The sequence below is a fragment of the Pyrus communis genome, chromosome 6, assembly GCF_963583255.1.
Source record: "Pyrus communis chromosome 6, drPyrComm1.1, whole genome shotgun sequence".
Taxonomy (NCBI): Eukaryota; Viridiplantae; Streptophyta; class Magnoliopsida; order Rosales; family Rosaceae; genus Pyrus; species Pyrus communis.
The window spans coordinates 29831247-29857359 of record NC_084808.1 but is presented as its reverse complement, the minus strand read 5'-3'; the positions used below and the strand labels follow the sequence as shown (position 1 = coordinate 29857359).

The window sequence follows — 26113 nt, the reverse complement described above, 5'->3', positions numbered from 1 at the left end:
CAGAGTTTCGTTATGTACGAGTTGTTGTATTTGTCTCTGCATTTCAAATGATATAAATAAGGAGGTTTTAACGAAAAGCTCACGGTATTGTTTACTTTAACGAAAAATCATATTTTTATACTAAAAAGTCAATTCTGGTATTATTTATTTTACTTTTTATTTTGTACTTATTATTAAAATTCAAAGTTTTCAAATTTGTTTCACTAATTTTCTTTATAAATAATCAGCCAAATTGAAAACGCAGAAATTCTACATATGCCAAAATTGGGTTCCTCCTTGTACTGTTTTCACTGTTTATGAACAGTGAAATATCGGAAATGCTCTCTGTTTCTTCTCACTCCAACGTTTTGTTGTCTGCTTGCTACAGCGAAAAGACGCTTTGCTCTTTTTCTCGACGCGTCCGTCATCGTTTCGCTGCATGCTCTGGATTTTTTATTGGGGACCGGGCTTCTGGCCTTGCCATTCCTATTCACTTCCATTCTTTTTTTTATTTTGTACATTACACTTCAATTACGTCAATAATTTATATTAATTTTTTTTATAAAAATAATAATGATATAAATTATTAACGAAGTCATCAGCAAATAGAAGGGTATGAGAATTGAAGAGCAGATAAGCATGTCCTTTTATTGGATTCGCTTTTTTATTTCACAGGTCTATATTTTGCTGTTCTCCAGCTTGACCTCGCTCTGGAGTCTTCCATCTTTTCTCTCGCAAAATACCGGCCAAGGAAACCCTTTTTTTTTGTTTGGATTTTGGTTGCGCCCTCCCTCCATCTTCAGAGGAGGGGCCGATTTCTTGAAGCCTTGATTTGTCGGCGTTTTGTTCAAACGTATAAATTGCGTTTTGGCTGTTTTGTTCTGATATATCTTACCATCGTTGCTGCAAAACCTTTATAATTGGACTCTATTTTAGTCTCCGACGTCGGAATTGGGATCAGTCTCAAAGAGCTTTGTGCGTATACCCTTTTCAAGGTACGGTCTTCACCTATTTGAAGTTTTAGTTTGTTTGTGAATTTTTTTTTCTTTTGGATTTGTAATTTATCCTTTTGTACCTGACAATTTGTGATCCAGTTTTTTTTCGTGCGTTTTGATTTTCCTGTGAATTTATATGGGTTCAGATTTTTAATGTTTCCTAAGGTTAATTAAGGGGAGCGGCGTTTAATAAATATTTCATTTTCAGTTTTTAAGTTTTTTTATTTTGGTTTTCAATTTTCATCCCATTGAGAAATTTTAAATTATTTTTTATTTACTAAGCCAGTAGAATACTAAATAAGCGTCCGGAAAGAGAAGAAAATGAGTATTTTCTTAGTTCGGGTTCTAATTCTAGATCGGTGCAGTCCACTCGACTCAACTCAAATAGAACACTTTTGATTAGAAAGTTTCTATTTTTACCATCAAAGTTTAGTGCATCAAGTTTTTTGTCTTTTCGTGTAGAGTCGTTTGATAATCATCTTATTTTTTTAATTTTTAGTTTTATGTTTTTTTAAATTAGAAAAAAAAAAACTTGATGGAAGTTTGAAAATCACAATATAAGAGGGTAGTAAAGTGAGTATTAGCCCAATAGAAATGACTCCTAGTGCGGACATTCCTCCTTACCAATCCCATTCTATCCCATAAAATTTTAATATTTTTTAGAATATAATGTTTGTTAATTTTCTGAACTTCATTGGATGTCTCAAATATTTTGAATTTAGTTAATATATTGCAAAGATGAGCTATAAATAAAGACTTAAAAAATAAATTGTTTGGATCGTTGAAGTTCGATGTAAATGGGTTACAATTAGTCTCTATTTTAACACAACGGAATTCCTTTAGATAAAGGGCATGTATAGATATAATACATATCACAATCAAAACTGCATAGACAAAAGCTAAGGCGCAAATCCCGACTACGCATGCATAATGAGATTTTTTTAATGACTACGCATGCATAATGAGATTTTTTTAATGACTACGCATGCAGAATGAGACATTTTTTAATGTGTTAAGAATACGATCCGATAATAATAATGCAAATAGTTGAAAATTAAAAAATAAAAATTTGATCAATTATATTATTACAATTGGTGTATCGAATTGTGTTTGTAACACACTAGAAAATTTATCATGGAAAAGTTGTTAAAGAAGAATATATATCAAAAGTAACGAACTAACTAAAGAGTAATGATATTCTTATTATAATTTTATACCACAATTCTTTACCATCTTATGTGGCAGATGAGTTGGACAAGCTACATCATTTAATTTTAATCTTTTTATTAATTAAAATACTTAAATAATCTTAGATGGAAGAATGTGACTTCTCATGACACACCCCGATCGAGATCAAGGCATGCTGGCCGTCACGTGGAAGTGACGTAACCATGTGCACAGTGCGGAAGCTAATAAAATAATAAAAGTACGAATAAATAAAATCCAGCTTTACACAAAGTAAGAGCATACATGTGCAAGCGTAAGTGTGAAAAACAAAGTTCAGAGCACGAAGACCTAATATAGTCCGGAAGAAACAACACTACAAAAACACACCCAAAGGTGGTCCTGCACTGGTGATAATCTGTCAGATATGCCGGGGAAATCCTCTGGGGAGCCACCAAAAGTGCTAGCCAACTAGAACCTGGAGGGGTGCAAAACAAAAAGTGTGAGTGGGCAAAAACAAAGCTTTTCAAAAACCATTTCATAAACAAGATTCTAACCCCTCGCCGTAAAACTTGTATACTTCCCAGAAAAATAGAATATACATATATATAAGTCATGCTCAGAAATATGTCATGCCAAAAGCCTCGAAATAAAATGCAAGTGCTCAGGTAATGTCAAATCAATGCCATGTAATCTGTCAGCCGGAGTCACCTAACGTGACCTGTATGGCTGAATCTAGAGCTTAAATCTCCATCTTACTAACTATACTTGCACACGAGTCGGAACCACCCAGAGTGGTCTGTACGACAAGACTGGGTGTAATATAAGTACGCTCAAGTGCTACGATCACGTGAAGGCTGGGCGAATAATCGCGGGTCACCTACGAGTCGGAACCACCTAAAGTGGTCTGTACGACATGACTGTGCATCTAACTTGGATCCAAGATGAGCATGTGGTGCGGGAGGTGAACATCACGTGAAGGACTGTGCCCAACTCTGGGCGGGAGCACTAACACCAGGGGTGCAGGTTATGAGCTCTTTATGCATCTCAAATCACTACTGAACATAAACATAAACCATAACTTACCTGGCACTTACCTGTGCGTCCACAACACCAACACACACACACATATATATATATATATATATATATATATATATGCAACTAATAATGCGTAAACAAATGGCAAACAATAAGCATGGCATATAAATGAATAAACATTTCATTTCACTTTCTGGGAAAAGTATAAGTATATAGGTATATACGGAAAACCAAAAGCCCACTCACTGGTATGTAGAAGGGTAGTAACCCCCTTGCCTCGAGTGACCGCGCTCGTCCTCGGGATAGGTCTCACCTATATGCGAAACAACTATAAAAACGTTAATTTTAAAGTACATAACCAACATCACGAAATAACTTCTCATACATTGCTCAAATGGGGTGCATGAATACACCAACGTGATCTACTCAACCTCAAGAACATCCCCATATTTTTAGAAATATTTTCTGACGCCGCACGCGCCGGCCACGCGCAGACACGTGTCTGGCACACTGACGGCGTCAGTTAACGTCGTCAGGAATATTCCGTTAATTCTAACGGATTCCGTTAACGCCGTTAGGAATATTCCGTCCAAACTGATGGAATATTTCGTCATCTTCTCCGGCGAAGCTCTGGCGCCGTCGCCGGTGCCGGAAAATCGGGAAAACTTTAAAACCTTGTAACTTCTTCGTTGTTCAACCAAATTTCACAAAATTGGTACCAAAATGAAGCTTACAACAAGAGGAACAAATCCATACCACTTTCAAGCATTAAAATCCACGGAATCTCGCCGGGAAAACACCACCAACTCCGGCCAAGCTTGTAACTCACGATCCCGACGTCCAAAACCTTCAAACGAACCACCTCGAGCCTCCTAAGGACCTCACCAAGCTTCCTACAAGCTTGAAATTTCCTAAAACACAAGAATTAACGTGTGCATGAACAGTGACCAAATCGAGGTACCCCGAGTTCGACGTGAAAACGAAGGTATCCTTACTTGAAATGGGTATGGTTGAACTCCCAAGGACCTCACGAGCACGAATATGTAATTTGTTTCCTCGATCTGTGAAGGTTTCAATGGTTTTTGGGTGTGTCCGTACATATGGGGATAGAAATGGGAGAGAGAGAGAGAGCTCGGGACAGCGGGACAGAGGTACAGGACAGGGAAAAGGGTGAGGGGGTGTGGGAGAGTGTGTGTGGTCCAAAACCAGCCAAGCAACATCCAAAAACAACCACACAACGAAACAACCATAATAGGGGCAAAATCGTCATTTCACCCCTACGGTTCGAAAATCCGGAACGGGCTGTCACATCTCATATACCACAATCATCATTTAATTAACAATTTTTTATTAATTATTAATTAATATTTTAATTAAATGCTAATTAATTTAAATGATGTTGCTGTCCAACTCATAGTCAACATTTTGATTATTGATTAACAATCTTTTTATTAATTAAGAATAACATTATTACTAACTAAATCCCAACAGAATAGACCGACAAACCAACCAAAGTTAAACCAAAAGTTGATTACGTCTCCTCCATTTGCCGTTTACAATTTTCTTGTGCTCCTCTCTGTAATTTTCCTTTCCCTTAGCTTGAGTGGATTTCTTTTCAGAACCAAACCCCGCCACCCAGCTATAATCAATCAAATCTATGCCATCCGAGACACCAACACCGTCGTCGGAGAGCAGCCATGGCGGCACCTACCTCCAAAGCCTCCTGGACACGGCCCGCCCCTTCCTCCGGGGTGAGCTGGAGTCCGTTGACAAAAATCTGCCTTCTCTGGTGGCCGTCCTGCGCTCAGTTGGAGCTGGCGAGTGCTGGCACAAGCACGGCACCTTTCTCGAACACCTGGTTGACATCTACCGCATTCTCAAGATATGGAAGGCCCCTGACTCTGTCTGCCTCTGCGGCCTCTTTCACTCCGCTTATTCCAATTCCTATGTCAACCTTGCCATCTTTGATCCTTCCACAGGCCGCGAAGTGGTTCGCGCCCATGTCGGGGAGGCTGCGGAACGCTTGATTCACTTGTTCTGCATTGTCCCCAGACAGCCTCTCATCCATGACGACCTTTTGTTCCACTACACCGACGCAGAGCTCGTGGAGCATCTCAAACAATCAGAGATGTCGCTGCAGCAGTTGCAGAACCAATCGGAAGCCACAAGTCCGAATTGGAGTTGGAGGAACAAGGTGCAGAGTCTTGTTCCTGCAAATGGGGTTACAGTGAAGCACATAAAGACTGGGGAAGATGTGTTGGTATCGAGGAGGGTAGTTGCAGTGTTTGTCCTGATGACAATGGCAGATTTCAGTGATCAACTCTTTGGTTTCCAGGATGAGCTCTTTGGTAACAAAGATGGTCGCCTCGAGTTCAGGGGCAACAACTATGGAGCTCTGTGGCCCGGCGATGGCAAGCCAGGGCTTTGGATGAATTCCGTAGCAAGGATGGCTGCAGTGTACACTTTGATAGTGAGAGAGGAGGAGATGTTTATCCAAGAGAAGAAAACTATTAGTTCTGCTAATGCTACTGCTGGAAGTGGAGGAGGAGAGAATGCCGCAACGGACAAATGTAGAGATGAAGACATCGAGCTGGTGGTGCCACCGGTGTTTGACAAATGCACAAGGGTTCTGGATGTGGAAGAGCAATTGGCTGCAAGGGAATTGTACTGGGAAGCTGTTTGTGATGCGTCTCAAAAACAGGTAAGGAAAGGAGAGGAGGACAGAGCTGAGGAGTTGCTGTTGAGGTGTGTTGAGAAGAACCCCTTTATTGGGGAGCCGCATGTGGTGTTGGGTCAGGTTTATTTGACAGAAGCAAGGTTTGAGGAGGCGGAGAGGGAGGCAGAGAGAGGGCTAACCCTGATGCTGGAATGGGGGAGTGCTTGGGACAAGCGGATGACTTGGGAAGGTTGGATTGCTTGGGCAAGGGTGCTCCTCATGAAGGCAAAGGAGAGAAGTTGGCCACAAACTTCCTGGGGCATCCTCAACTTGGGCCTTGTCAGATAGGTCGACGCTTCATCGCCATCGCCATGCTTAGGCACCGCGTATCTACATTCAATAATTAAATAAAGGGTGCCTCCTATGGAGGCTTCATCGTATCTTCATGTATACGTGTATCAGTCAGTCACTAGTGTGTGTATGTGTGTGTGGATGTTTTTCTTGGTGTTTGGTACCTACACTGGCTATGTAGTCATAACTAATAATGTTTGGTGCCATCATTCTCAAGTTATCATGTTTGTTTTCAGTTGAGTTGAGTGGTTTCAAATTGGTATTTTCATCAAAAGCAACCCAAGTAATTCAGATAGATGGTCTGGTAAGTATAAAGCATTTGCCACCAACCCAGCATTTAAAGAGAAGATGGATTTACCATTTTCCAAAGTGGGAAATTCGATCGGAAGTTGGCTGGCATTCTCCCCTTGCCTCCCCTTGCTTCCCATCCCCTCCCCCCCCCCCCCCCCCCCCCCCCCCCCGGCAATATTTGACTCATCCTTCCGTTTGAATGTATGATAATATCGCATTCCAGATGTACCAATATGAATGAAATTTGAATGAATTAAATTATCAAAGGTGGGTATTCGTGGCTTTCAAAGTTTTAGCTTATCAAAAGACAAACAAACAATTAGCTAATTTCCTCCAAGTTATCAGTAATCTCCCCACATTCAAACCTAAATTCAACAACTGAAGAATGGTACTAGACTTTTACATACACCCTTTGCAAAATCTTATTATTTCTCTCACCCTTACATAAATCCACCTTTTTTTTTTAAGGGTAAAGTACAAAACACTACCTCAACTATTGGTCTCACGACACTTTCATACCTCATCTTTTTAAAATGACAATGTCATACCTCATCTTACGAATTTGTGCCAATGTCATACCTTCGTCAGTTTTTCTATTAATTTTTCTGTTAAGTGCTGACGTGGCTTAAAAGTACAAAAAACTACCTCAACTATTGGTCTCACGACACTTTCATACCTTATTTTTTTAAAATGACAATGTCATACCTCATCTTACGAATTTGTGCCAATGTCTTACCTTCGTCAGTTTTTCTGTTAGTTTCTCTGTTAAATGCTGACGTGGCTAAATATGGGGGTCACTCACTAATCCACATGGATTAAAATATAATTAAATATATATTTTAATATTTAAAATTTTAAAAATTTTAAAAAAAATTATATTAAATCTCTCTCTCTCGCCTTTCTCTCTTCTCTGCATCCCCAAAACCCCTTCCCACCCGACCCCCCCCCCCCCCCCCGTCTCCTTCCCACCCGTCCTCCCAACCTTCCTCCACCACCCTCTCTCTCTCGCATATCCCTTTCATCTCCACCGTAGTCTCCTTCCTTCCCACTTCTCTCTCTCGCCGTGCCCAGAACCCCCAAACCCACTTGGATTTTTTCATCTGCCCTCCTTTCTCGGATCTACCTGCAAGCTCCGACCCGCTTCCCTCTCCCACTCCATTGCCCACCGCCAATCCGCCGTCGTTACCGTCTCCGAAGCTGTCAAGGAGAAAGGGAGAGAAGGAGAGCTGTTAAGGTTGGGGTCAACGAGGTTGCCGTCTTCCCCTAATCCAAACCCAGATCCCACCCCAAACCAGCCACTCCCATTCCCACCAGGTGCCTCTCTTCTTTTCCTCCGCCGCTCTCTCTATTTTTAACCTACAAGCATGCATAAAAAACAAAGCATCCACCAATCCTGAGAACACACCATTAACAAAAGTTCAAAAATCCATCTCACAGAAGTATTCAAACCCATATGGGTAGTTTGGTAAGGAAGGGGAGGAGATCAATGGAGGGAGTGGGTACCCGGAGAAGGGTAAGGTTGGTGTGTCAGAGATCAGCGACTTTGATGTCGTCAGTTAGAATGGGGAAAAAGGTGATGGTTGTTGGTGGATGAAGTCGACGATGAAGAGGAGAGAATGGAGGGTGAGTGCGAGTTGTAGATGAAAGAAAGGTGGGTGGGGTTGCAGATGAGAGAAGGGAGAAAGGGGGTGGATGGGGAATAAAGGGGGTGGATCGGACATGGATAAAACGGGAGGGGGAAAGGGGGTGGGTCCCCATGTAAAAAAATATTAAATGATTTTAATATTTAATTAATTTTTTAATTAATTTATTTAAGCCACGTCACTATTTAAGCCAAGCCACGTCAGCATTTAACAGAAAAACTAACGGAGGTATGACATTGCCACAAATTCGTAAGATGAGGTATGACATTGTCATTTTAAAAAGTTGAGGTATGAAAGTGTCGTGAGACCAATAGTTAAGGTAATTTTTTGTACTTTACCCTTTTTTTTTAATAATGTTTGGTACTGTTCTGCTAAAATGAATAAGTTGCCATCACAAATGGACACGTGGCTAAACAATTAAATAATTAAAAACTTGAACCAACGTCACTCTAAACTGGCCTAATATTTTTCTTTTTTTCGAGAGATACTTTCTAAATTAAAACCAAGACACTTTCAAGTTATTTTCGAGGATCCTAATGCCACATTTTTTAAATAAGCAATACGTAAGGACTCACCTCTCAACTCTCTGCGACTCTAGCTTTCCCATCTCTCATATCACTTCTCTCTCTGCCATCTCTTCCGGTCTCTCCGTCTCTGTCTACTAAAATTTCAAGGTGATTTTCCAACCCTAAATTGATGTGTTCCTTACCTTGATTTTGATATTAATTTAGAATAATGCTAGGGAGACTAAAATTACAAACTAAATGATGTGTCACTAATAGGAATAAACACATTTATCAACGTTTAAGTAATAAACCAATCATCGACTTTCATGTCTTTTAGTTTTCAAAACTTTATCTCCAAATTTAATATTCCTAGCATTACCCATTTATTTATTAGGAATTTATTTGCATATGTGTATTGTAGATAATTTTAATCAATAAGTATTTAACTTTAATTGGGATCCATCTTCATCTTAGGTACAGCATATTGATTGAAAATGTAATGCGTATCTATTTTTTTTCTTTTTGATTTGCCGTTGTTTTTCGTGCATTTGTATTAGTGTAGGAGAATCCAAATAGAATTCACATGGGCTAGGCTTTGTAAATTCTTGTGGGCTTTGGATTACTTATACATCAAGTCAGTTGACTAGTACATATTCGGATTCTCCTACACTAGTAATTTGTGTAGATGAAAGAAAGCAATGTGATAGCTAACTTAGTGTGTGTGTCATTTCGTGCAGGATTTTTCTTATCTGAGACATGGATATAAATAAAAGGGTTGTGTTTAATCCGGTTTATATTAATTCAAGAAAACTGTACCCCAAGGAAGACGAATCAGTGTCGAGAAAGCTTGCTACCGAGGTTTACATTTACATGACCATCTGAATCATAAACATTAATTAATTATGCATATAGGTCCAAGCAGTCGGCGTGATTTGTAGTAATACATGCATTTTGTGCTCCGTTTGACTGTTTTAGATAGATAAGGCTTATCCACGCGATCTCGTGCAAATAGGGAGAGTGAGGGTCGTGCTCAAGGATTAGGATTCTCTCTCCTCTTCTTTCTATCCTCTTATCTCACATTTTTTTATTTTGTCATTCTCTTGTTATAAAAAAATTAATATAAAATGTTGACGTGGCTTAACCGTGACTGTTCAAATAGGAAGGGAGGGAAGGGGAGGAAAAAAAAAGTGGAGAGAATCATACTCCCTTGCTCAGGGAGATGGTACTCCATATAATCCAGCCATTGCCATTACTTGGGACTAAGGATTGCTTTATTGCCTTGAATATCCCATGTATCATAGGCCTGTTGTTGTTTTTGGGGTTCTGGGCAAGTGGACAATTGTTGTTTTTATGAAGATATGTGTGTTAAAAGGGAACTCTTGAATGACACCCGCCCTTTGATGGCAGTAATATGATCTGACTGCATATGATTAAAAGTGAGGGGGAATGTCGTAGGGAGAAATCTCAATTATTATTCTTTTTAATCCTTGGTGCTGAGATGAAACTTACCTTGGAAATGTAGCCAGATACAATCGTTATATATATTGTTAAGCGAAGACTCTACGCCGTGATATTTGGCAGTTTTTAGCTGGTTTTCTTTGTTTGACAAACTTTTTTGGAGTTCTATTGTATCTGGTCACCCTCAATTTACTCTCTCTCAGCTTATACCACAGGCTCTGATTAATTTGTGAGTCAAGCTGTGTTACTCTGCTGAGCTCTCTATTCTGTGATTTCTGGTCACCACTTCGGGGTTCCTCGTGCTTTGGATTGTCACATTTTGCGTGGGGGTGGGTAAACAAGACATAGGGCAACAGTTGGGTTGGGCCAGTTGGGGCATAAGAAAGTCCATGCACCTTTTTCCATGTTCGTCTCTGAACAAATTAATTTTAGGGCAGTTTTGGTTCCTAGACATCCTGGTAAGGCTAAGCAGCAGGAGGCTGCTGCATCCACATCAAGGGCAAGTGCTGGACCTGTCAAATTAGGGAGACATGGAGTAGCTCATAACTTTCCCTTTTGACACTGAACTGTACCGCAATGCGCATGCTGCCATTGAATAGTTCAGTCAGTCGAAACTCATTGTCAACTTAGACATTTCTTGTTGGAAATGCATACACAAGTATCATGTTTAAGCTTAAAGCTTTACAAGTTACAATGAGAGATTGAGGGGAGAACATGTCCATCACCATGCCTGCAGCCCCGAATCTTCGACTTAATCTAGTTTTCCAGTTCACCGGCAAGCAAGCAAAGATTCATCCCGTCGAGTCAACATTGTCTGTCCATCCCGTAACATATAGAAAGGGGGCCATTGGTCCTTCCCCCTTAAATCTACCGCAATCAACGCCACCTATGTAATCCAGCTCATGTTTCATCATTCACTTTCTTCTTTTTCACTTTTGATATTTTTAGTTTGTCCTTAGTTTTTTATAGACAAAAGTTCATCTAAAATACATGGAACATAGAAGGTTTGAACACGGAACGTAGTGGGTCGATGAAGAATGCTATATTTGTTAGGACAATCCACAACGTTTTTAACTTTTGAATAGTTCACAATGATATTTTTAAAATGCCAATAACATCTCACAACCCATTAATTTATAACAAAAAGTTCCAACATTTTCTCTAATATTAACATGAATTTTGAATATGATACTTTGAAAAATTGAGAAAGAGAGCACACAAGTTGATAAAAAGGAACAAAATAAGTCAAAATTGAAGAACGATTGTTTGACAAATTGCTCAAAAAGTTCAACAACTCTTTCCAACTAATATTTAACATAATTACAACATATATACAATTATACATATACATGACTAAACTAATAGGGTGTTATCCATATACAATTATATATAAACAATTGCTACCCAAAAGAATTTGTCTCAATAACTGCAAAAATTCTGCAAACGCATTTTCTTAACAAGTTTGACAAGCATCGCATACGGAACCGATAGGCATATTAACACTAGTGTTCCTTGCAAATTAGGAAACGTGAATAATCATTAGCAATCAACAGTTAAGCAAGCGTCAGGAGTTAATCTAATTATCTTCTTTTTAATTATCATCATCATCATCAGTAGTCAGAACCTTTTTAATTTTCTAATTAGTTTTGATTTATGTTGATTATATTCAAGACTGTCATTGTCATACTATTTAATCAAAAGAGAGACTCTACCGTTAGAAATGTTTTGCAATTGAGTGGTTAATTTCTTTTTCAGCTTAGTTGGCAATTATTAATTGAGATTTGATATTGAAAGAAAACCTGATCGATCAACCCTAATCTTGTAATGCATTCAAGTACAAGTAGGGTAGCATAGACTTTGAAAGTGTTGCAAGAAAAATAGGGTTCTTCCTTTTAAAATGGCAAAAATAATAATAACGCAACACACGTATTATTTGTATTTAAAAAGAAAAATAGATAATATGTTACGTTAATGTTGTGTTATTCAATGAGTCAAAGAATTTTAAAATAAGAGTATATGTGTTACATCATTATTGGCTCGTGTGATTGGGTCCGAGAACTCAAGTGATGTTCAAGGAGTTCACACATGACACCGATTAATTACAAATGGAGTGGAATGAAGGGAGGGCGGAGAAATGATAGGCCTTTTGTTTGGCACAAGAAAAGATTGTGCAAGCGTTGAGTGTTGACAGGTGAAACTTGTGGATGGCAACGGCTACGAGCGTTGCGTTGCGAAATATAAGGGGTTAATTTTATTTTTCTTTTTGAATATAGGGGTTAATTTTTAAAAGTAAAAAAGTAGGGTTGATTTGGCTGCGGAATTTGAATCTAGTGCGCTCCAACGTTCAAACTGGAGGAGGATCCTCGTGATCATCAAACGGTCAGAATTTTATTTATTTTTACAAATTACATTACATGTGAGGAAGCGAGAGACAAGTTCCATTTACTCCCCCGAGAGCCGACCTCACCTCTTTGCTTTTGTTCTGGTTACTATAAATAAGAGACGCAGGCACTCGAGAGTTTCAGACACGTCTCCTCCTCCTCCAAACCACATTATTACATGCCTATTCTCTCTCTCTCTCTCTCTCTCTCTCTCTCTCAATCTTCAGACACACACACTTACACTTTTTCTTATTCCATCCTTTTCATCATTCATCCCAGCTAGCTATTAAGTATTAATTAATCTAATACTTGCTGTCTAAGTGTCTACGGCAAGCAAGGCAAAAGTCCTCCACCCTCCTCTCCTCTCCTGCTGCTGCTTCCTTTCCAGCTTCCACTTTTTTTCTTTTAAATACATATATCATATCCCCACCCACCTTCACTGGAAAATAGTTGCAGTGTTTGTTTTCTGATGCTCTGACTACTGACTGGGACTTCCTCCTCCTCCTCCCAAACTGAGAATGCCTGTCCTCCTCCTCGTCACATGGACATGCCGAAGGACATGGACTTGTATTTCCAATTCCAACCTGTTATTGCTCATGTTTTTGTCGATCCTGCTGTGTTCTACATCCTCAGCCTCGTCGTCATCCCCGGCTGTTTGCTCAGAAGCAGATAGAGCCTCCCTTCTCAGCTTCAAATCCAGAATCTTCAAGGACACTACACAAATGCTGTCTTCATGGACCGGCAGAGACTGCTGCGCCGGAGGCTGGGAAGGTGTTGAGTGCAACCCAGCTGGCAGGGTTACTGTCTTGCAGTTGCAGCGCCCAGCCTCTGGACCTGATTACATGAAGGGCACCCTCTCCCCTTCTCTTGCCAACTTGAATTTCTTGGAGGTACTCGTTATCAGTGGCCTGAAACTAATTACAGGTCCAATTCCTCAGAGCTTCTCCAATCTCATCCACCTCACCCAACTCGCCCTCGAAGACAACTCCCTCGCCGGCCCCATTCCTTTCGGTTTAGGCCGTCTCTCCTCCCTCCAGAGCCTCTCCCTCAGCGGCAACCGTTTCAGCGGCCACATTCCCCCAAGCCTAGGCCATCTCCCCCATCTTCTCCAACTAGGTTTAGCCAGAAACTCCCTCACAGGTCCTATCCCACCCACTTTTCTAAATTTCCATGCTTTGCAGTACCTTGATCTCAGCTTCAATGCCTTGTCCGGCCCCATTCCAGATTTCGTAGGTCACCAGTTGCAAAACCTTACTTACATTGACCTCTCCAATAACCAGTTATCTGGTCAGATGCCCATTTCCCTCTTCAGCTTGTCCAAGCTTTTGGACCTGTCCTTGAACCACAACCAACTGACTGGCATCATCCCTGTTCAGGTTGCCGGACTCAAATCCCTCACCACTCTTTCGTTGAGCGCCAATCGACTCACAGGAAGTATTCCGGAATCCATTTCAAGATTACACAACCTTTGGTACCTCAATTTATCCGGGAACGGGTTTTCGGATCCTCTCCCTCAGACCCTTGCCAGGGGCGTTCCTGCTCTCTTGTCCATAGACTTGTCTTACAACAATCTCAGTTTAGAGAGCGTTCCATATTGGATCACAAGCAGACAACTCAGAGATGTTCATCTTGCTGGCTGTCAATTGAGAGGAACCCTCCCAACCTTTACAATGCCTGATTCTTTGACCTCCATCGACCTCTCTCACAATCAATTTACCGGTGGTATTTCAAAGCTCCTCACCAACTTGACAAGCTTGCAAAGCCTCAATCTCTCCAACAACCAATTGAAGTCTGATCTTTCAGAACTCAAATTGCCTGACACGATTTCTTCTGTTGACATGCACTCAAATCAGCTCGCAGGATCTCTCTCAAGAATCTTAAACGACAGGACAAGCAGCTTTTTGGAGGTTTTGGATGTCTCACACAATCAAATTTCAGGTGGAATTCCAGAGTTGAAGGAAGGCCTGAGGCTCAAATTGCTCCACTTGGGAAGCAACAAGATTTCCGGTCACATCCCCAACTCAGTTTCAAACCTGACCCAACTTGAAAGGTTTGATATATCAAGGAACCAGATGACAGGCACCATCCCTACAAGTTTGGGATTGCTCGTGAAACTGAAATGGCTCGACGTGTCCATCAATGGGCTCACAGGAAGGATTCCAAATAGTCTGTTAGGGATTGAAGGGCTCAGACACGCAAGCTTCAGGGCAAACAGGTTATGCGGAGAGATCCCACAAGGGAGACCATTCAACATTTTCCCTGCAGCTGCTTATCTGCACAATTTGTGCTTATGTGGCAAGCCAATGCCACCTTGCAGGGGTAGTGGAAAGAAACAAGAAGCAAATATGATGAGCCAGTAAGATGCTGACTCAGACTCGAGAACATATGAGCATTTTCGTTGAGATTAAATGTCATATAGGAAACAGCAAATAGGACATCTCCTGCAAGAGCCAAGATCCAAGAAAGATAGTCACTTATTATCTATTTATTATATTCACTTTTAAATTAAGAAACCTTGTCTATTTACATACCGAGGAGAGAGAATGCGTGTTTTTCCTTCATTAAGCCTACGCTCAAACATTCAAATTACAGAGCACATTGTGTAGTAATCATTTGCTTCAAAAAGTGCCCCGCAAAGGAAGCAAGAACTGAGACCCATCAACACATAAATAAACTCAGATGGATTGCAGATTAAAAAATAGAATGAATCAACCCAATTTTTCAATGTCAGTAGGCAATTCATGTTTCAACATACACCATCCAATTAAAACACAAAAACACATGCAATTGAAATGCTCAACTACTAAATTTGCATTCACAAGTCTACCGAGAGACAAAAGGATGCTTGGGAATCACTCAAGAAGATATATATTATAACCAGTTTCCGAAAAGCCATAGTTTGCTTAGAAACAAAGAGCCTCAGAATTTACAAGAATCCAGAAACATGCATTAGACTCAATCCCTCCAAAGAGGGTGGAACATGAAACTTTATATGAAAAGATTTGTCAAGCTATACTAATACTAATTTGCTAGTACTACTCATCAACATCAGTTATTTCTTCCTCCCCTTCCTTCTCTGAAGCTTCTTTCTCCAAAACCCCTTCCGGTGTTTCACCCTGAATTTCCACACAGAAAAAAACCAGAATTTAATAAGAACCACAATAATAATACTAACACATTCAACAAGTAAGCTGAATAAGTCTTACATCCCTAGCTTCTGCAATGTCACTCTCCAGTGCTATTTTGTACTCTTCTTTAAGCTCAGCAGCTTTATCCACGTAGGGCTTCTTCTCCTAAACACATTTTAAATCAGAAACAAGAAAACAGGATCAGACAAAGTAACAACCATTTCATGTCCACGTGATAAGATTGAAGGTAACAAATCAAGACCAAAACCATACAAAAAAGAAGACAAAATGAATACAAATACAAACCTCACCAGTCATAGACTTCCACTTCTCACCACCCTCCTTTGCAACCTGAAACTCCAGTTTAAAGTTACAACATTAGAGGTCACCCAGACTCATCAAACCGTAGCATATTGTACAGTAATGGAGTGCTGAAGTTGATAACAACAAATACCATCTTAACGCCTTTGGAATCAGGATTAGCTTCCTTGTAGGATTTCCTGAAATCATCCCTGCAGCATACAAAATTCACAATTGACCTCAAACAGCATCTCACACAAAACATACATCATTTGAATACACAGCAGTCAGCAGATAATGTAGTTGTACATCATTGATAATACATAAGAGAAACAGAAACAGCAGGTGAGAGGAGATTTACATGAAGAGGAAGAAGGCGGTGAGAGGGCGCTTGGGTGCATTTGGATCTTTGTCCTTCTTGGCTCTCTTTGATGTCTTTGGTTGTGATGTGGTGGTTGTGGACCTCTTTCTGCAAATGAATACCAAATTGAACGAAAGAAAGATAGATAGACATATAAATCACACGAGATTGACAAATAACAGAGACAGAGAATGAGAAGTAATTACCTGTCAGCGGGAAGCTTCTTTTTCACTTCAGGGGGCTTTTCCACAACTTGAGCCTCTGGAAATTCATCCCGATTCCCAAACAAAGGAAATCAGACATACTATTCTCACTTGTCAAAAAGTAAAACAGAAATTACACAAAAAATAAACAAGGCAAAAAAAAAGGACAGAAAAACAAACGTAACGCACTGAGGTTGAGCTTGATTTTGGCATCGAGGCTACAACTGTGCATGCTGATGAGTGCCACTGGCACGTCCTTGTTGCACTCCTCGCTGCAAATCATCACCCACATTTAACTCAATTAATCACACTAACACAACACACCTAATATACTAATGGATAGATCTGATCTGATTAACAATAACAAAATTGACAACCCAAGCAAAAAGACATACAAACAGTAACACCATGTATTTCTGGGTTTTCTTCTGATTAATTTTTGTGTTGATTAATCGAATGGCCCTAAACCCTGAAGAATTTAGTAGAGGAAAAATGAAAAACAAGTGTTGGGGTATAGGGTAGCAACCATCGGGCAAAGGCACTGCCATCTTTGCCGCGAACGAGAGAAGGTGGTACGGTTGACAAGGAGTTCTCCCGGGTCTCAGTGGCCTCCACTCTCTTCCTTGCCTTGGTTGGGTTCGATTTCATTGACCCTCCTCCTTCTTCTTCTATCAAAATAATGAAATTATGGAATTGAACGGAACCCTACTAATTGCAAGCAAACGATTAATAATATATACACTTGAGTTTGAAATTTGACGAAAACACAAGAGGGAAAATTGGTTGCCGCCTAAACTATTTTAGAATCCCCCGCCCGCCAGATTTATTTCTTTATCATCCATCTTTCCCGTAACTTTCCCCAAATTTTTGACGGTTTAGATTTAACGTCTCTTGTGCTTTCTAATTGGCCTGGGTTACCTCAGTCTGAGATCCATTAGTGGGCTTAGATCTTTTCTACTGACCGCCCAAACGGAGGATGAGTCCAAGGGGGCTGGCCTGGGCCTCTTGATTGACCAAGGTCTGGCCCAATGTTTAGTGTGTTAGTCTAGCTGTGGATCAGTGTCCTTCCTTGTACAGTTGTACACTCGTACTTGTCCAATCTCCAACCGAACTCTCTCCGTCTCTCGTACTCGTACATGGGAGAAGAAGACGACGACGACGACATGCCCCACTTGTTAATCCAAATCCGATTCTGTTTTTGAAATTATTATTCATCTCAATGAAATATACCATAGCGCCTTATTTCCTAGTCTTTTTAAAATTAGTCGAACAAATTGAGACGTTACAAGAATACAGTACTAATTATTTACTCTTTTTCCCACCGTAAATGAATTAGTTTTATAAAAGAGTTTTTTCTATTAAGTAAATTTATTAATTTCGTTCTTTTATTTTATTTTTAATTTTTAATTTTTAATTTTCGGAGGTGATACTCACGTAAAGATCTCTTCCATTGTCAATTGTTCTAAACCCAATCGTACTCTCTCTCTCCGCCTATCGTCTTCTCCCCTCGCCTGCACTGCAAACCCTATAAACTAGTGCTGGACAAGGCCAATGGCAATCGGCCATTACAGCTTTGCAGGTACGATTTCTCCTTTTTCCTCTGCATTTTAATGAGTAAAGCTTTTAACTTGATGACGAATTGACCCACTGGCGCTACCACCCACTGCATGTTCCATCTTTGCAATTCATCCTTATCTTCTGGGTTTAACTTATATATTCTTGTTCGCTACCCTTCGACTCCCCCAAATTTGTTCCAGTCGTTCAATTTTTCAATGGTTTCTAGGGAGATTTTTTATTTATTTTTAAAATCTGGTGTAAATTTTATAAGCAAATCCTAGTCGGAGACGAGAGGGTCAAGTTTATCAGGTCTTTGCGAATTCTGATGATACGATTTCAAAGTTTTATGCTTTTGAGATTAGATTTACTAGCAAAATCAGGTTTCACTAGAAAAGCTTTAGCCTTTTGATTTAGATTTACTAGCAACATCAGGGTTCATTAGTGAGCAAGCAGTCTACCACCCCTTTTGATGAGTTCCTCCTGCTTGGAAACTTGAGGCCGAGATAATGCAGAAAATTTTACACATATATATTATGATGATCGATCAAATGATCAGTTAAAACTTATATCTGATTATCAAGGCAATACTTTGGTATACCCATATGAAGTCAAGTGATAATGCAGCTTCCTCAGACCCTCACTGACACTGTGTCTATTAACACATGCTTTTGGTAATTGGTATACACGTGTTTGTAGGAGAGGATTCCTAAGGCTTTGCATGTGTATTAATTATGCTGTTAGCAAAGACCTGCTTCTGGGAATTGATACCAATAGCTCTTGGATGAGTGCAGTCCTATGTAATGCTACTAATGTATGGATCCAAGGGTTCGTTGGCTTGCATTGTCTGTCGAAATTATTTTATATGCTTGTAATTTAGTTGATATATATGTGTATGTGTGTGTGTGTGTGTGTGTGTGTATAAGTATTTCAATTTTCCAGATAGGCTTATGAACCTTCCTTTTTGCCTTTTTTTTGTACACTTCAAAATAATCTGCTCAACTTATTAATCTTCTGTTTTTTTAGGAAGGGGGGATGCACATGTTTGGTCATGCGGATCATCTTTATGACTTCTTTGATTCAACTTGGAGATATGGATGGATTGGCAGTTTAATCTCAAAAAACTGCACGGATGTGGTGAGTTATTTTAATTTTTAGTAAAACCTGTTGCTGCTCTATTTATATTGCTGCACCAAGAGATTTAAAAGATACCTCGCAATTTCAGATTGGCTTACCTGCGTGGAACTCACTTTCTAAGTTGGTTGAAGAAAGGGAAACTCAATTTTCAACCTTCATGGATCAAAGGGAATTTATAGATATTAGTTCATCAGATAGTGAATTAGAGATAGAAGAAAGGGAATATGGCAACAGCAGAGTTCTTCCAAGTTCGCTTTCTGGACCTAGCTCAAATCCAAGGAGTAGAGGTTAGATTGGGTTTTGTATCACAACCCCCCCCCCCCCTCTCTCCCCCAACAAACCCAAAAATGTTTAGAATAAGTTGTATATATTATTAATTACACGACAATTGGTGGAATTTGCAGATTATTCTGGGCAGTTTAGAAAGATGCCTTCTCCTAGAAGAGCATATGCTTCTAATGGCAACTCTCCTAATGTTAATCAGCACACACAGGTGAAACAGAATTTTAATCCCAGTTCAAGTGATGATATAAGAACCTCAAATCGACATGCTGCTCGAGCACATAATGATAATGTGGAACGGCCTCAAAGTAATCATTCACAAAGTTCTAATATTTCTCTTAAGGACTATGAGGCTCAGAAGAGGACCCTTCCACAATCTATGCAGCTATCGGGACCAAGTACTTATGCAAGCAATGGCAAGGGCCTTATGAGAGACTATTCTAGTAGGGGCTATGACAACGAATTTATTAGGTCTGAAAGCAGTGGGAGTAGGGGCCAGCCTCCCTCTTTCATGCATGGAAAATCATTTTCTGCTTCACAGTTTGCGAGTTCAAGTGACCCTGCATACCATTCTGGGACAGGTGACGAAAGGGTTGCTGGCAGTGATGAGAGACTGATATATCAAGCAGCATTAGAGGTACTTCCGTACTCAGTTCTAACATTGTTCCATTGCTATTGGTGCGGTAAGCAGTTTATTCTTGATTTCTTTGTGAGGTTCAGTAAAACAAAAATTATTGGGGATTGAATTTTTGCAAAGAGACCTTAACACGTTCAGAAACCCAATAGGGGTGGCCAGCCATGTATATAGTGCAAAATGAATTTTGTTCGGTAGTCTTATGGTAATAAAGAATTAATTTTTCAAGGTACGAATCTTTGGGGCCAAAACCAGTTTGAAAGGGAACATAAATGTGTCCCTTTCTCATGTTGTGCTAGTAATAAAAATTATCTGTAGTCGTCTTTCCTTCCATTTTCTCCTTGATGGTGCTACTACCAATTCATTTGGTTGCATTAGTTTTTTCTTTAACCCTTGTTTCATTTCATTTTCCAATCACTTTATTTTTTTGTTGGGCTCCACGTTCTTGCTTACTTAAACTCGTTATCTTGTAATTGGATACTATTTTTTTAATCTTGATCATCAAGTTTAGCAGAGTTGTCCTAACAATACAGAGAGATGGTGGGTTTATGCTATTTCTTAAAGTTGTTGAGGAATTTATGGGTAAGACAGATCTCATAATTGTGAGGCCGAGGCCATAATAGTAGGTAACAGAAAGGTGATTGTACCAGGGTGTAGCAATTGAAAATCTGAACAGGATTGGTCCTAGATATGGTTGTCTTAGTCGCATAACAAGGAATCCTCTTTAAAGGAAGTTTGGTTCTTGCAGGATCTCAATCAACCAAAAGTTGAAGCTACTTTACCTGATGGTCTTCTGTCGGTCCCTCTTCTACGACATCAGGTTTTTCTCTCTTTTTATAATAATTGGTTTCACTATTCTCTTGAATTCATCATTTTCATGAACTCAAGTAAATTTACGCCCACAGAAAATTGCTCTGGCATGGATGCTTCAAAAGGAAACTAGAAGTCTGCATTGTCTGGGTGGAATCTTAGCAGATGATCAGGTTATTCAATAATAATAGTCGTCTGACCTCTAAATCTAAGCTTAATCCTTTCTACTAGACTAAAGGTTTCATATGTATGCCCTATTTAGATTCATAATGCTTTTATCTTACAGGGCCTTGGTAAGACCATTTCAATGATTGCCCTTATACAAATGCAGAAGTATTTGGATTCAAAGTCAAAATCTAGAGATTTAGGCAATCAGAAAACTGAGGCTTTAAATTTGGATGACGATGAGGACAATCCCAACGGTGGTTTGGATAAATTGAATAAAACTGAGGCACCTGATCATCTTCGATCAACTCCAGAAGTTAGTACATCTTCACGATCAATCAGAAAGCAGAGGCCAGCAGCAGGTACATTGGTTGTGTGTCCAGCAAGTGTTCTTCGACAGTGGGCTAGGGAGCTGGATGAAAAGGTTGTAGAGGAAGCAAAGCTGCGTGTTCTTATTTATCATGGAGGCAGCCGGACGAAGGTTCCTGAAGAACTGGCTAGCTATGATGTGGTTCTCACAACATATGCTATTGTAACCAATGAAGTCCCAAAACAACCTTTAGTTGATGATGATGAACCTGATGACAAAATTGAGGAAACTTATGGAATAAATTCTGATTTTTCAAGTAATAAGAAGAGAAAAAAGGCTTCGATTATTAATAAGAAGGGAAAGAGGGGCAAAAAGGGAATTGATAGTTCCTCTATTGATTGTGGTTCTGGGGCACTTGCAAAAGTGGGTTGGTTTAGGGTGATACTAGATGAAGCTCAGACGATTAAGAATCACAGAACTCAAGTGGCTAGAGCATGTTGTAGCCTTCGAGCAAAAAGAAGGTGGTGTTTGTCTGGTACTCCTATACAAAATACAATTGATGACTTATACAGTTACTTCAGATTTCTTAGATATGACCCCTATGCTGTATATAAGTCATTTTACAGTACCATTAAGGTTCCAATATCAAGAAACTCAATCCAAGGTTACAAGAAGCTCCAGGCAGTTCTGAGGGCTATAATGTTGCGTCGAACAAAAGGTGAATATATTGTTCCGGTTATTTGATTTGCGTGATAGTTGGTAGTTGTTTATATTTGTGCACTTTCCCATTTCAAAAAAAATATATTTGTGCACTTTTACTAATCCCTTAGGTTTGATGCCTTACACATGAGGCTTTACTTTCTCATGTTGAACTAGGTAACCACTTTCTGTGAGTTTCAGAATTCCATATTGAGAAAGGGAATATTTTCTGGTTGAGAAATAATGGCAAAAATAGTATGGTCTTAAGCCATGCTTTGTAATTTGTACTTGCTTAAAACACTGTTAGAAACTTGGAAGAACTCATTTCTTACATTTGCTCCTCATAAAAGAAGTGAAAATGTACATTGAAAGCAAGAAGCAAAATCTCTTCTTTCATTTTTCAGTTGTTTCAGCTGTGTGTCCAATTACGTTATTGTACTTTGTTGTTTATTTTTGGATGAAATTATTCGCAACTAGTTATAATTTACTACTGTGCATTTCTGTTCAAGTTTATTTTTTGGTGTGGTTGTTGATCTGATAAATATATTCTACTTCTTTACATACAGTTTGGACAAACATGTTATTAAAAATTGTTTGTCACTGTGTATGTCGGTTATTAATGAAGTCTGTTATTGTTCCGATGCTGTGAACTAATGTGGTTGTTTTTGACACACTGGACTAATTTTGACTTAAACTCATTGGTGCTTATCATAATTGGTTACTTTATGTAGGAACATTGATCGATGGGCAACCTATAATTGAATTACCACCAAAAACAATAAACTTGAGTAAAGTGGAGTTCTCGTCTGAGGAGCGGGCATTTTATACCAAGCTAGAAGCCGATTCACGCACTAAGTTCAAGGTGCTTTCCCCTTCAATTTATTTATTCTACTTGAGTTGAGACATCTGATATTTCTTGAGTAATCTGAGATGTAAGTGACAAATGCGGCTAGTGGATTTATTAATGGGAAAATATATCTGTGCTGTTCTAATGTGCCCCGTACATGCTACTTTGTTGGATTTTTTGAGGTAATTTATATTTATTGCAACCTGGTCCAGGTTGAAATTTCATGCTGTAATAAATATACAACCTGCAGTTTGTGGAAACCTGCAGTTTTGAGGAAGATTCGTTTGTGATCTCGTGAAGATTTAATTTGGGTTTATAGATATTCGTGTGCTGATTTGTATTGTTTCTTGCAGGCATATGCCGCTGCTGGCACAGTAAATCAAAATTATGCAAATATTCTTTTGATGCTTTTGCGCCTCCGGCAAGCTTGTGACCACCCTCAGCTTGTTAAAGCGTATGACTCAGACTGTGTTGGGAAAGATTCTGTGCAAATGGCAAGGCGACTCCCAAAGGATATGATATCCCATCTTTTGCATCTTCTGGAAACTTCATTGGCTATTTGTCGTGTATGCAAAGTGAGCTTTCTTGAAACCCTTCCAAACATATTTCCTTTGTAGCTTATAAGGGCCTGTAAATCTTTGTAGACTTGAAAATTTTATTAAGTTAATACAAAAACAACTGTTCTGGAAACTGGTCAGGTACATCATGCACACATGGAAGGCTGTGATGACTGCCTGTTCCATTGTTAAATGCAGAGTGTGGCAACTCTATGCACTTCCTGCTTAGGATAGTTCCTTCCTCCAAAACTTTCTTCTGATACTATACGCTTTTAGTTAAGGGCTCGGCCAATTATAGGAGATAAAGTGCTTGTACTTACCATGTAAAAATGGTGTCTGCATTTCGATTAGTTTATAGCAAAGCAACTTGTTTTGTTTTGTCATTTTCTCGATTTATTTCTCATACTTGAAAATATATGTTATTGAGACGCAAAGGTTTTATAGATGTGAGTAGCGCAGGACCTAGAGAAGGTAACTGTCTCGTTTTCTGTTTTTCCCAATATACTGTGCATGATTGCAATGAAACCTTTCAATAAATATTCCTTTGCGTTGTGATGCTTCAGATTGAAACTATTTACTTCCTTTCTTAGCTCTTGCTAATTATTATATACTTATGCATATTATCTCTCCTGGACTATTATATACTAATCCATATTATCTCTCCTGAATTATAGATGTCTCTCTGCGTGGTGTAACACATTGTTTTAAGTAAAAATGTATTTAAAATTTTGAAAGAAAAATATAGTCACACTTAACTCGTTTTGGGGAGTTAGGGAGGAATCTGGACATGCTTAACTAGGAAATTTCTGTGCTGATGATTCTCTTTGCAAATTGAAAGTGTCAGATTATTAAAAGGATATTGTATAAATGTGGTGGGCCTATTTAATTCTTATAGTATTTGATGCTTTTGGCAGGATCCACCTGAAGACCCTGTTGTTACTATGTGTGGCCATGTATTCTGTTATCAGTGTGTTTCAGAATATTTGACGGGTGATGACAATACATGCCCTGCTGCTGAATGTAAAGAACAAGTTGGTTCTGATGTTGTTTTCTCCAAATCCACTCTCATAAGTTGCTTCTCCAATAATCTTGATGGTACTCCGACGAATTCTGAGTTGGGCGAGAAATCAATAGTGTTACAGAATGAGTATAGTTCATCTAAAGTCAGAGCTATTATTGAGATTTTGCTTTCACATTTGGAACATAACTCTGCTGGAAGCAATGGAGACCCTGCTTTTGGAACTGAAATCACAGATAGTAGATATTCTGGCGTTTCAAGCTCACCAAATAGTGGACCAATAAAAACGATTATTTTTTCCCAGTGGACTGGCATGTTGGATTTAGTGGAAACATCATTGAATGAGTATTGTATTCAGTACAGAAGGCTTGATGGGACAATGAGTCTGGCATCAAGAGACAGGGGTGTCAAAGATTTTAACACTGATCCTGAGGTTTTGGTCCTTGTCTTGATAAATTGGTCAAATAATGCATAACTGCTTCTACGTTAGTTCATCATTTTTACATGATTAACCCTTTTACTACCTCAAACTGGTCATTGATTTTAACATCTTTGATGGTTGAAATATTTTGCAGATCACTGTTATGCTCATGTCACTAAAGGCTGGAAACCTTGGTCTAAACATGGTTGCTGCATGTCATGTTATCCTTTTGGACCTGTGGTGGAATCCAACCACTGAAGATCAAGCTATTGATCGGGCACATAGAATTGGACAGACCCGACCTGTTACTGTGACACGTCTCACGATTAAGGATACAGTGGAGGACAGGATATTAGCTTTACAGGTATGATCTTATACTTAATATTTCTGCCTTCCAAGTTCAGTTTGCAGTGCGGATGTACTTTTTTTTTCTTCATTGGGTTTTCTTTTCCGTCTAGTTCTGATGTGTAAAGAGAAAAGGTTGCTGTTTTTCTGTTATATTTGGGGAATGCATATCTTTTAGGCTAACATGAAATACTCGAACAGAAGTTATGCCAGTTCGAAGTCTTGATATTGTGTCATTGACTCCCATGTTTTGCAGGAAGAAAAGAGAAAAATGGTGGCATCTGCTTTTGGTGAAGATCATGGTGGGGGCTCTGCTACACGTCTGACTGTTGAGGATCTGAGATACCTATTTATGGTCTAAGAACACAACCAAGCGATTCACAATCTTGTTTCTGGCATTAGTATCTTTGCTGATTCAAAGAAAAAGCTGGTATCGAAACAAATATTTAGAGAATTATGAACCGGGATCCTGTTAAATTAAGGATGCATGAAATCAGTAGTAGCAGCAGTAGTAGTAGTGCACTGCCCGATAATGTAGGCTCGCATGGGACTAATGGGTGGATTTGCATCCGAACCTGCATCTGTTTTTTTTTAGGGGCTTTTTCCTTGGCCGAAGAAGGCATTTTTGTTCCCAACAAGTGGCGAGTAGCGAGTGAGCATAGGGCTAGGGCTAGGGGACTTGCTGTAAATATTTTCTAATTTATTTTATTGTACAAAAGAGTGTACTAGTAGTATAGCTTCCTTTGTTTTAGTTTTGTTAACAACATGGATGATAAATGTTGTTTTATGTGATATTATTTGCAATTATATGTTGGTAAAATCATTTAATCATTTAGTTTTGTTTTTTGCTGTTAGGTTGGTTTGTGTCAAGTAGATT

General features: G+C 39.3%; 4 protein-coding genes across 5 annotated transcripts; 3 read left to right on the top strand and 1 right to left on the bottom strand.

Moving 5' to 3' along the window:
* The first annotated feature begins 625 nt into the window (after positions 1-625).
* Positions 626-6426, top strand: LOC137737732 (uncharacterized). The gene is made up of 2 exons (XM_068477283.1): positions 626-974; positions 4799-6426. Exon 2 carries the CDS (start codon positions 4837-4839, stop codon positions 6181-6183), a length of 1347 nt encoding a protein of 448 aa, XP_068333384.1. The 5' UTR covers positions 626-974; positions 4799-4836; the 3' UTR covers positions 6184-6426.
* Positions 6427-12495: 6069 nt separating this feature from the next.
* Positions 12496-15116, top strand: LOC137738092 (probable LRR receptor-like serine/threonine-protein kinase IRK). The gene has a single exon (XM_068477696.1). The coding sequence runs from the start codon at positions 12984-12986 to the stop codon at positions 14823-14825; it is 1842 nt and encodes a 613-aa protein (XP_068333797.1). The 5' UTR covers positions 12496-12983; the 3' UTR covers positions 14826-15116.
* A 194-nt stretch (positions 15117-15310) lies between these two features.
* Positions 15311-17119, bottom strand: LOC137738073 (high mobility group B protein 7-like). Its single transcript, XM_068477675.1, has 8 exons — positions 16984-17119; positions 16647-16729; positions 16461-16515; positions 16255-16362; positions 16048-16105; positions 15900-15944; positions 15672-15758; positions 15311-15581 (listed from the first exon to the last, which is right to left on the bottom strand). Exons 1-8 carry the CDS (start codon positions 17103-17105, stop codon positions 15501-15503), a joined length of 639 nt encoding a protein of 212 aa, XP_068333776.1. The 5' UTR covers positions 17106-17119; the 3' UTR covers positions 15311-15500.
* A 540-nt stretch (positions 17120-17659) lies between these two features.
* On the top strand, positions 17660-26043 carry LOC137737447 (helicase-like transcription factor CHR28). Of its 2 annotated transcripts, XM_068476924.1 has the most exons (13): positions 17663-18036; positions 19038-19148; positions 19237-19435; positions 19553-19641; positions 19774-20067; positions 20813-20884; positions 20970-21047; positions 21161-22067; positions 22780-22910; positions 23249-23470; positions 24367-24903; positions 25046-25255; positions 25493-26043. In XM_068476924.1, the coding sequence occupies exons 2-13, from the start codon at positions 19047-19049 to the stop codon at positions 25595-25597; spliced, it is 2946 nt and encodes a 981-aa protein (XP_068333025.1). In that variant the 5' UTR covers positions 17663-18036; positions 19038-19046; the 3' UTR covers positions 25598-26043. The 2 variants fall into 2 exon arrangements, with proteins under 2 accessions (XP_068333024.1, XP_068333025.1); XM_068476923.1 differs by having other exon boundaries at positions 17660-18036; positions 19553-20067.
* Positions 26044-26113: the final 70 nt, after the last annotated feature.